This window comes from Macrobrachium rosenbergii, chromosome 14 (genome assembly GCF_040412425.1).
Source record: "Macrobrachium rosenbergii isolate ZJJX-2024 chromosome 14, ASM4041242v1, whole genome shotgun sequence".
Taxonomy (NCBI): Eukaryota; Metazoa; Arthropoda; class Malacostraca; order Decapoda; family Palaemonidae; genus Macrobrachium; species Macrobrachium rosenbergii.
In genome coordinates this window covers 25,975,678-25,988,177 of record NC_089754.1, presented here as the reverse complement: position 1 = coordinate 25,988,177, position 12,500 = coordinate 25,975,678, and the positions used below count along the sequence as shown (strand labels likewise).

The window sequence follows — 12,500 nt, the reverse complement described above, 5'->3', positions numbered from 1 at the left end:
TTTTAATATCCAATTCACTACACTTCGGGAATAACTGACACCCAAGGGGAATTATAATTTGTAAGTTAAGTATACCTTACTTTAACCAGACCACTGAGCTGATTAACAGCTCTCCTAGGGCTTATTTTACGTGGCTAAGTACCAATTGGTTACCTAGCAACGGGACCTACAGCTTATTGTGGAATCCGAACCACATTATAGCGAGAAATGAATTTCTATCACCAGAAATAAATTCCTCTAATTCTTCATTGGTCGGCAGGAGACTCGAACTCGGGCCTAACAGAGTTCTATCCGAGAACTCTACCGACTCGTGTAACGAGGAACTATAATTTGTAAGTGCTTCGTCACCAGTGGGATTCGAACTGCTGCCTTGTTTGTAATACAACGACGCAAAGTGGCTTAGACCATGAGCCATCAATATATATATCCATATATACATATATATATTATATATTATATGTATATGCATATACATATACTGTATATATATGCAGTATATATATATATACACATACATATACGTAAAGAAAAATAGCAATGTGGTAGATTATCATGAAATCGTGCAATACATAATTGGAACTAAATGTTTCTTGTTAGTCTTGGCCAGGTTCCTGGTCTCGGCTACAGGGGCTACCCCCCCACTATGATTTTTATAAAAGCGAAGGTTAAAGAACAAGACACCTCGACCTAAATGCCTTGCTACGATTACTTAAGTGGAAATTTTTGATATCCCTCAATCTAAAATCAATCTTGTCAGGCTCCTATCTGGAGAGTTCGAGGCATTCGGAGGCAGGGGTTTACTCTCGCCAAATAACCGTAAGAAAAATTTGATTTGATAAAGGACGTAGCAGAGACAGAGGATGTCCAGATAAGTAAGGATGTCAAAAGCTGCGTCGAATCCATTGGCGCCAAAAGTATTGGCGGATTATCAACACTGGTCCATTAGGCCGCCCGACCCCGCCGGCCTAAAAAGGAAACCGCCATTATAAACATTTCGGATTTAGCAGGAGTCATTTGAAGCTTTTAATGCTATGCACTTTTTAGAGGATTTATGCTCTCTCTCTCTCTTTCTCACATGGACTGTTCCCTACCAAAAACATTTATGACAGAGGGAACTGGGCTCTAGCTGTCAGTGTACGCGGTTCGACCTGACTCTGCCTCCTATCAGTCGAGCCAAATGGGAATGGGTACCAGTGTTGCTAAGACCCTTTTCTAAGTAACTTTATTTCTTAAGACTTGCCAAAAATGGAAAAGCTCTGCCATTTGGAGCCACCAACCTCTGAAACGGAATGAGTCTAGCACATTATTCGAAATCCTGGAACTTAGCCGTGCTGCCGTAATGCAATTAACCCAATACCTCGAGTTCCATACGATTTAGGTATTCCTGGTATGATTAAAGTTCTAGTTATTAACTGGAAAAAGGTTAGTGTTGCTACCGAAGGTATGTAAATCATGCTACTCTCTTTCCTTCGTTTCTTCTTAATGATTTGCCATTTTCTCTACTTTTATCTTTAAATTGTGATGCTTCCCAATTTATACTGTTGCTGGTACTATTTCTGTGGTTAAAAACGATAGATTTTAAATTTGAGAGTCTTACTCGTATTGGGCTCTAGCTCTTTTTCAGGGAATATATATATACACACACACACACACATATATATATATATATATATATATATATATATATATATATATATATATATATATATATATATATACATATGATATATATATATATATATATATATATATATATATATATATATATATATATATATATACATATATATATATATATATATATATATATATATATATATATATATATATATATATATATATATATATATATCTATGGGGAAGTAGAACTTTCGAAAAGAGCCAATTAAACAATTGTATACTTTATATCTAAAAGAGTTTCAAGTAAGGCTAAGGCTTTTATTTCTATTCCAACCTCAAGAACTTTAATCGAGGGAGGTCATGTCTAAGGAATTTCCATTGGCAAAATGGAAATCTATCAATACTCGTACCGAAAACGTCCCGGTACTTAACCGCATGTCACTCTCGGTCACTTTCCGACTTGGCATCTCTTACCCTGTGCGCGACAGACGCCTCTCTCTCTTTACTATCTCTGACGTTCCTATTCTCACCTCCGGTCCAAACCATAACAGCTCATTTTGGTTCATTTTAAACTCGCCATTTACAGCCCTGTTTACCACTAACCCTTTCAAGCTGGCTCTCTGTATACGCATCGGAAACCATTAAGTTAAAACCCTTCGGCTTTTCTGCTGAGGAAATGCCTTGCTTGTTTGTTTACAACATGACCCCGTGGTGCGTCGGCGCAAATGTGTGCATGGGATATTGCATGCAAATATGCAACGGAGAGAGAGAGAGAGAGAGAGAGAGAGAGAGAGAGAGAGAGAGAGAGAGAGAGAGAGAGAGAATATTTCGCCTTATTTTTAAAATCCACAATGATGTAGCAAAAATAGAAGAAAATCAATGCTGTGTATATAAGAAATTTTCAAAATCTGACGCTAACAGTTGCTCTAAGGCTCATTCCGTGTCATATAATTGCAAAAATCTAAAAATAAAAAGGAAATACAAACAAACAAAACAAAACAAAACAATACAAAACAAAGTTCTTATGAAATCAGCGTTTGAAGAAATACAACTCATCGTGGTTTCTAAATTCAAATATTATGAGTCGGTTCTAAAGCGACCGAATAAATTTTGCAGTACTGTAACAAAATTTTATATATGTAAAGAGAATTAATAAAAGATATACGGAAAGACTATAAAAATTAACTACCACACCAAATAGAGAGAGAGAGAGAGAGAGAGAGAGAGAGAGAGAGAGCAGCTACGTTTTTCGGTAGCTATTTGCAATCCAAATCAGAACTCGGATCCACTTTACCGTAATGAGAAAACAACGCGGTGACATAACTTTCGGAGGTATTTTGCAACCACGTGCACGGAGGCAGTTTTTTGATACCCTCGCCTACCCGCTATTGCTCATTTTACCTACACGGGCACAAAAGAAGGCTGCGAGATAGATGGATAGATAGATAAGTAGATTACACCGAGATAGGCCGGATTGGCAAGGTCGAATTTGTTTTGACGCCTTGGAAGGCACGCCGGTAGAATTCAACCGCAAGGCCCGATTTGTTTTGCAGCGCCTCAGCTTTGGGCGTTTTGTGTTGACAGACAAGACGGCCGTGGGCGGGCTACTAGTGGGCGTCGTTCGATCTTTTTATTGGAATGTCATTAAATGTTCGTTAAGCGTCTTGGGCGAGGCTCTTAAACCCGGGCTATTTTTTGGCAGAATTTCTCTGGGAGTAGAAGCAGAGGGAGTCGGGAATAGAGGAGAGAAGGGTGTTTGGGAAGGCCTCGTCGTTGCCTTTTTTGTTTGCTTATTCTTCTGAGTGCTGCCGTGTCAACAACCTCTCATACTATGTAAATGCTGTTGTTGTTGCTTGTAGGTTGTAGATAATCGAGCAATTTGTTAAATATCAATTGTATAAATGCTGTTAGTTGATGTTCCTTCTAGGTAACTGAGAATCTTGTTGTATCTCAATTTTATTAACACTGTTGTTGTTGCTTGTTGGTTGTAGATAACTGAGCGCTTTGTTGCATATCATTTGTATTAACGCTGCTGTTCTTGTTGCTTGTAGGTAATTAAGACTTTGTTAGATTTGAATTTCGATTATGGTAAAAAGGACTTCCTCCAACGAAAATTTGATTATCACGATGACAATTCACTTGAAACGCATCTTAATTTCTAACTGAAGTTCATGCTTACAAACTCTATATTATTGCAATTGCAGATAAATTGCAAGTGTCAGGAGTTCCCACCCTTTTAAAGAAGAAGAAAACATCGACATTCTGGATACTTATGTGAACACAACCATAATTTTGGCGACCGTAAAGCAGCCCAATTAGCAAGACTTATTTTAGAACCCACAGAAATTTTAGATTAATGGCACAGAAAATTCACTAGTAAAACTTTTTCACCTCAGATTTTTATTACGAATTTATTAGCATTGACCAAATTTGCATATTGTACGTATGTGATCTGTATTGGATGCAATGGTATATCACTAATGAACAAACATATCGATTTAAAACTTGAGAGATTCGATATAAGGGTTTACTTTGATTACCGTAATTTTTTTTATCAGTAATCATACTAGAATTATTGTTTATAATGGATTTTATTAACAGAGGAACAAATGCATTAACTTCTAGGACAATTTTGACTAAGTTTTTTACTACAACAAATAACGGAACATTGAATGTTGTTATAACAAAACTTCGATTTTCATAGTTGTGACTGGATTATTACGAAAATGAGGACATCCTAGATTTTTTGGTCGCACTTATAACTCGGCAGTAAACATCCTTAGGGTATTTTAGTTTATTTGTAATTCAACTTTTTTTTTATAATGTAGGTAAATTATGAAAATTACGTTCTTATGCCTCCTAAAGTGCAATTTTATTTTCATTATTCCCCTCCTACATTGTGGACATGTGTACGCCATTCAGAAAATGATTCAGGTTTTATAAGAGGGAAAATGTATTATCACTTTTACAAAAGTTATTGAGTCATGGGCAAATACCCATTCCTATTTATTTAACAATTTTTTTATGTCTTTAGGAATCACTTGATTCGTTACTGTATATCGGTAATCTTTTTTTTAACTGCGCAATTCTAAATAACACTTAATTTTAGAGAACAAAAATAATTTTTATAAACAAAACAGAGAGCATTGTAATCCATTTATCTAAATCAGTATGTTATTAGATTACTGGATAATGATTAAATAAGATTGACGAAAATAAAATGAAAAAACCTACACTGAGCAAATGAAAACAAACTAAATTACAATATCTTGAAACCTGAAGTGAGTTTTAATACTTCAGGAAGTGACAGAAACGAGAACCAGTGGCCATTGAGCTGGTAATCCTCTGCAGGCCGCTCTTGGCCAGTTTTGATTTATTTATGTTGTCGAAAGGTCCCCACAGCGAGGTAGGCTGTTTTTGGTGATATGTTTGATGTGGAGACTCTTAACAAGAGAGAGAGAGAGAGAGAGAGAGAGAGAGAGAGAGAGAGAGAGAGAGAGAGAGAGAGTATAAAAACAGAAATAGATGTATACATGTTTGTGCGGGAAAAGCTCTAGCATATAATATTGTGTACCTCATCAGTAGCATTCAACATGAAAACAACTGTTTAGTAGGTGAGTCTGTAATATATTTTATAAAAAACCATCCAATAAACAAATTATTGTTCAGTAATAAGGGCCTCATGCTCATTAATAACATCCAGGAGTGTGAGTGTTAAATATTTTATCAATAAAGTTCAACTGACAAAGAATTGTTTGTTAAAAGTTTCAGACATCCAGTAAACAGAACATTGTTTAGTGCTTTAACAAGTCTAAACATCGCCGACCGAACGGAACATGTTTAGTAACATGGGCTGATTACACATTTCATTAATGATATCCAGAAAGAAATATATATTGTTTAGAAGTAGTTTGAGTCTGTTACGTATTTTATTAATGATACTGATATCCAGCAAAAAATTTTTTTTTGTAATTAGTGTAAGTATGTTACATATTTGATTAATGATACTGATATCCAGCAAAAAAAAAATTGTGATTAGTGTGAGTCTTTTACATATTTTATTAATGATACTGATATCCAGCAAAAAATTTTTGTAATTAGTGTGTCTGTTACATATTTTATTAATGATACTGATATCCGGCAAAAAAATTGTTTGTAATTAGTGTGAGACTTACAGCAAAAAAATTGTTTGTAATCAGTGTGAGATTATCTTTTATTAATAATACCAGACCAACAAATCATTGTTTAGCAGTGTGAACTTATTAAATATTTCACTAATGTCACCCAACAAAAACAAGTGCTTAGTAGTTTTACGTTTTTTCTCTCTCTTAGATGTGTACCCACGACGCGGCCCTGACCATAAATATCAGGGTGTAAAATAAAAGATAAAAAAAACTTCCTTTTTGGTCGGCGTTGTTAATGCCGTGTGAGGGGGGGTTTCAATGCTCATCTAATCAAAAACGAGTCTTGATCCTTTAGGAAAGTAGAGGTTTGCAGGATATCAAGGGAGATTTAACAGGACCCAGGGGGATTATCGTGCCCTTATGAAGGATTCTTAAATATATTGTGTACTCAGAGTATTTTTAAAGGACCTCGATGATATCCAGAGGCAGAGGAGGGTACTCTCGCTGTATGTACAGCAGGTGACAAGGAGGAAGTACAGAATGTTAGAATGCTAGAGAAATATAGATAAATTCAGAGAGAGAGAGAGAGAGAGAGAATCATGATATTTATAATGCTTCAGTAAATGAGATTTTTGCCCCATTTCCTTTATGCATTAAACGGACGTTTTGTAGAACCACTTACCCGTAACACTTAGAGGAATAAAAAGAGCGGAAACAGAAATACGGAAGAGAGAGAGAGACAGAGAGAGAGAGAGAAGGAACAACAATCACCTGGAATAAGTTCCGAAGCAGAGAACGATTTCAATGACACCCAGTAGCTTCATTTGCCCAGAACCTCCTGTCACAGAAGCCCTGTCCCAGAAGCCCTGCCTCAGAACCTACTGTCCCAGGAGCCCCGTCCCAGAACCCCCTGTCCCAGAACCTCCTGTCCCAGAAGCCCTGTCCCAGAAACTCCTGTCCCAGAACCTCTTGTCCCAAAAGCCCTGGCCCAGAACATCTTGTCCCAGAACCTCCTGTCCCAGAAGCCCTGTCCCTGAACCTCTTGTCCCAGAACCTTCTATTCCAGAAGCCATCCCAGAACCTCATGTCCCAGAACCTCCTCCTGTCCCAGAACCTCCTGTCCCAAAGTCCCAGAACCTCCTGTCCCAGAAGCCCTGTCCCAGAACCTCCTGTCCCAGAAGCCCTGTCCCAGAACCTCCTGCCCCAGAAGCCTGTCCCAGAACTTCCTGTCCCAGAAGCCTGTCCCAGAACCTCCTGTCCCAGAAGCCCTGTCCCAGAACCTCCTGCCCCAGAAGCCCTGTCCCAGAACCTCTTGTCCCAAAAGCCCTGGCCCAGAACATCTTGTCCCAGAACCTCCTGTCCCAGAAGCCCTGTCCCTGAACCTCTTGTCCCAGAACCTTCTATCCCAGAAGCCATCCCAGAACCTCATGTCCCAGAACCTCCTGTCCCAGAAGCCTGTCCCAGAACCTCCTGTCCCAGAAGCCCTGTCCCAGAACTTCCTGTCCCAGAAGCCCTGTCCCAGAACCTCCTGCCCCAGAAGCCCTGTCCCAGAACCTCCTGTCCCAGAAGCCTGTCCCAGAACCTCCTGTCCCAGAAGCCCTGTCCCAGAACCTCCTGCCCCAGAAGCCCTGTCCCAGAACCTCTTGTCCCAAAAGCCCTGGCCCAGAACATCTTGTCCCAGAACCTCCTGTCCCAGAAGCAATATCCCTGAACCTCTTGTCCCAGAACCTTCTATCCCAGAAGCCGTCCCAGAACCTCATGTCCCAGAACCTCCTGTCCCAGAAGCCTGTCCCAGAACCTCCTGTCCCAGAAGCCCTGTCCCAGAACCTCCTGTCCCAGAACCTCCTGTCCCAGAAGCCTTGTCTCAGAACCTTCTGCCCCAGAAGCCCTGTCCCAGAACTTCCTGTCCCAGAACATTTCACTATAGCCGTTGCCTTCAGCAAGGGAGCACCGGTAGGGCTCGAACCAAATTACTCCGTTAGATTTTGGAAGGGCAGCCAGGTACGCAGCCAGGTCCTGGTAGCCAGGTTCTGGTAGCTAGCCAGGTAGCCGATCCTTCCCCCCAAGCCTCCCTGCCTCCCTCCCTCCCACGATCCTTCATTCCCGTATGGAAGTAAAAACCTTTGCTGGTGGCGCCAAGCTTTTGAGCCGAATCGACGCTTTGGCCGTCGGGTGGGACAAATATGGCACTTCTTACAATGCACGATTCGCTCAGTTTTTTTTTTTTATTTACTTTTTTACATTTTTTCTAATCGTAAAAGCACTTGCATCTGGAATTTAGTATACTATAGTAGAGAGAGAGAGAGAGAGAGAGAGAGAGAGAGAGAGAGAGAGAGAGAGAGAGAGATGAAACTTCGCAATAGTTCTCTTCAAGTATATGGGTTTACCGATGATTATTAATTAGAAATCGCAGAGTACATCAAGTCTACTTTTTGCCATGTACCATCCCAAAATATCATAGAAGCGATTTTTGCTCGTAGTAGGTGTACAAACGCGCGTGCGCGCCACATACACAAGCCAATATATATATATATATATATATATATATATATATATATATATATGTATATATATATACACACAGTATATATGCACGTGATTGTAAAGATACTGCCACAAATACCATACGCCTTTATTCCTGTAGAGGGGTGGCATTAAGAATAAGCTTCTAGATTCTAAGGAATTCTTGTAGAATTAAGTTCTTAGCCGCGGGCTCATTCTTAAACCTGGTTACAATCAGTGCAATCATGTAACTACTAGGTAATTAGTTTACTGCTCAGATCGACTCAGGCACAACTTTTTTATGGATATATATATATATATATATATATATATATATATATATATATATATATATATATATATATATATATATATATATATATATATATATATGTACATAACACCAAGAGAGCTCCCGGGAATCCCACCCAAGCCGTTTATTTTTCGCGTCGTTATCTTGTAAGCTGTAGATAATAATAGTGGAGTGAAGAGCAGCAGCATTGTCCTGCCCATATGGAGTAGAAGCGCTGTCAAGGGTAAGCAAGTGATGGCGGCAGCCATTTTTACCCTCCAAAGGCTATCTTGGGAATGGGGTGGGTGAGACGACTTGGGTGGGGGAAGGTGGGGATAGGTGGGTAGGTGTGCAAGTGGGCGAGTAGGTGAGTGTGAAGGACTAACGGATGCAAGTATTTATGGAATGAAAATGATGAACGCGGTATGGGTCTCCCATTTTGGGTAAATAAGCATGAAAGTGAATAGAATGTTAGCAATCAGCGGGTAGCTGGAGTGGCGTTTAGCCCTGTAAGTTATTCAGACGGGACAACCCGCGACTTGTTCGTATGTTTCGAACCTCGATTATTTATGTATTTATCCGTCCATGCAGCCATGCAGTTGTGTGATCACTCTATTTATTCTCTTGAAGCACAAAGAAGACCGACAAGACCCATTATATAAAGATTGTTGTTTGATGTCCAAAGCTATTCTCTTACACGAAAGAATATTTTGGACTTTCAGTGGCTGATGATGTCGAAAGCTGTTCTCTTACACGAAAGAATATTTTGGACATTCAGCGGCTGAATAAAACAGGAGTTGAACAGGTGAATAAACGAAGCTGTAAATACAGCCAGAAATAATCCAAAGGGCGTCCAATAGACAGAGGAAGTAGATGGAATACAAAGACACAGTGTCTTCTTCAGAAGGAAGGGATCTGCGATTCATTCATCCCTCTGCTGCGCATGCCCAGCGGAGTAAGTTTCCATTATCTCTTCACACTTCACCTGCCTTGGGATATGCAGTGATATTTGCCAACCCATTTAACTGGTGATGAAGATAGCGAATATTGCGCAGGTATTATGTCGGTTAAAGTTCGTGTTTAATAAGGTAAAGATAGATCTGTACAACCGAAGTCTAACGTCTTCAGCTAAACGGGGTTGGTGAAATATGAAGTTCAAGTGAAAATATCATTAATTATTACTTAAAGAGAATTTACATTGCATTTTTATAGTTTATTTATATTGTTATCTATTTTTATATTAATTTATTAATTTACCTTTTATTTCTTTTCTAATAAATGATCTCTCCTTTCTGTATTTCCAATAATCTTATGTAACCTTTTTCAAATGATCACCATATTCACTGAAAGCTTGAATTTCAAGTCAGTAGCCCCCGTGGACTTGTTCCAAATGAATAGGGGTTCAACTTCTGAATAATAATAATAATAATAATAATAATAATAATAATAATAATAATAATAATAATAATAATAATAATAATAATAATAAAGAAGCGGGGGTTCAGGGAAGATAAGGGATATTGAATAATATAGATAACTTGATATATTGAAAATTCCAAATGAAGGAAAAGAAGCGTAACTATTGTTTTTGAAAAATACAGTAAATACTTGTAACAAAAATCACCCAGTTTCTTTAGTCAACTAAGGAACAATAATAACCTTGAGAAAACTTTAGAATAATAACGAAAAAAAATGTGATTTTCAGTTCAATGATAAACAGAAAGAGGAATAATAAAACAGAGTGAAATGAAGAATTAACGAGAAATGTTATAAGTACCTGATAGAGATTTTAGTGCATCGTAGAATAAGGACTGAGAAAAACTGAAGAATAATAAGCAACAAAATGTGAACATGATATATGTCAGTGGGCAGAAACTATTGATAAGAGGAAAATGACAAACAACGCAATAAATAAGTGAAAAAATCAATAAAAACCCATGATAATGTTTCACTGACAAAGAAATGACTATGAGGACCAAATGTAAATCCGTAAGGTGTCAAGAAGATTCTAATGTCAGCAACTAAATAGGCAAAAAAGAATTGGAATATACTAACCATTAGACACCTGAGGGTCACGGAAAAAAAAGCTAATCAGGATGTTATAGCTACTTATAAAAGCTGTGTGACGGGAACACGTATTTATTATGCACATATTATGCTAATGACACCCACCTGAGTAATGATAATGACAATAAATATTGTTTAAGATGGTGACTAACATCATATACAAATGTAACTTCTATTTTGCTTTGCCAGCCATGACTGAGAATGAAAAGAATAAGATAAACTTATCTGAGGTAGTGTAAATACTTATTAATTATGAGAGAGAGAGAGAGAGAGAGAGAGAGAGAGAGAGAGAGAGAGAGAGAGAGAGAGAGAGAGAGAGAGAGAGAGAGAAATTAAATAGATAATGACACCAGGAACATACTATGCATTTATTTCTCCTTTGGAATATATATTTCCCTTGACAGATTTATTACAGCTGTATGTGATAAAAGTGAGGAAAGTTGTAAATAAGAATGATCTTATTAAGAGCAACAACAACAACAACAGCAACAACAACAACAACAACAACAATAATAATAATAATAATAATAATAATAATAATAATAATAATAATAATAATAATATACAGTTGAACGTAGGTAGCCTTGACACCACGTTGAGAAGGCAGCTTTGTTCTTCAGTAACTGTTTTTTTTTTTTACCTTTAGTGCACCTGTGCTGTTAATGCCTTACCGTCTACTTTCGTACTCGAAAGACGGAGAAAAAGAAGAATGATTTTATATGGAATTTCCTATTTTAAAGTCTTCCTGTTACTGGACATTTTCTTGTAAGGAACACCGTTACCAGAATATTTTTTTATTATTATTTTTTTTTTTACTTTGGACTTACCTCATGAAGTAAAAATTGTATGTCCTTACTTCAGACCTTTTATTTTTACCTTATATCATATTTGGATTCTTTTCTTCATTTCCTTCAGAGAGAAAAAAAGATAATTAATGATTTGAAGGGTATGCCGTAAATTTTATCCCACCAGCCTTGGTTTCGTGGACGAAAAATCATAAAAACGTTCAAAGGAAATTTTCGAAGACTAACTCTCCTGAAGGGTAATAATGATATTTAATTTGAATTATGTCTATTGGTCAAGCGGTTATTAGTAAACAGGTGAGTTTTCAAGATTCCGAAATAGCTGCAGTAGTAATAAAGACTGAATAGATGACTTCATGAATTAGAAGAGAAAGGCATTAACAGTCTAGCAAATTAAACACACACATTATATATATGTGTATATATATACACATATATATTGTGTGTATATATATATATATATATATATATATATATATATATATATATATATATATATATATATATATATATATATATATATATATATATATAAACACAGTATATATATAGCCAAACAAATGGACTTTAGAGTATTAATAATATCTAAGTGAGAATAATGAAATGCTCCGAAAAGACAAATTAACTATTAAACTAATTTTTTTTTAATTTGAAAACGATACTTGATATTTTAGTTTTTGAAGGATAATTATTCAATATTTCGTGCAGCATGCGTTCCTTTATCTGTTCTTTGACTTCCAGTAGCTCCTTTCAAGTCATTTTGACATATACCGTTTCCTTGTCGGTTTCTGTAATTTATAAAGTATATATTGTTTTGTTACCTCAATGATCATTCAACGCTCGATTTTTCTTGTTTGTGTTCATAATTGCAAAATTGAAATGATTATGAGGAATCAAGGATTTTGCAGTGATAAATATAGAACGCTTTTTGAAGGTAGTAAAGATGATTCAAGTCTCGATTGTGAATACGAATTCAGCGAGAAGGTACTAATTACTGGAAAAGTTATGTAATTTATGATTATGACTAATGTCCAGAAAATCTGAAGTGGCAACGGAAGTTCAAAAAAGGTAAAAATAATGGGTGTGCTGGGT

At 37.0% G+C, this 12,500-nt stretch overlaps 3 protein-coding genes across 3 annotated transcripts in view; 2 read left to right on the top strand and 1 right to left on the bottom strand.

Moving 5' to 3' along the window:
* Positions 1-12,500, bottom strand: part of LOC136845819 (5-hydroxytryptamine receptor 5B-like) — a 157,789-nt gene that overhangs the window by 129,929 nt on the left and 15,360 nt on the right. The gene's annotated exons all lie outside the window — the stretch shown is intronic.
* LOC136845506 (cornifin-A-like) lies at positions 6,549-7,124 on the top strand. Its single transcript, XM_067115685.1, has one exon. It carries the CDS (start codon positions 6,549-6,551, stop codon positions 7,122-7,124), a length of 576 nt encoding a protein of 191 aa, XP_066971786.1.
* Positions 7,172-7,726, top strand: LOC136845505 (cornifin-A-like). The gene has a single exon (XM_067115683.1). It carries the CDS (start codon positions 7,172-7,174, stop codon positions 7,724-7,726), a length of 555 nt encoding a protein of 184 aa, XP_066971784.1.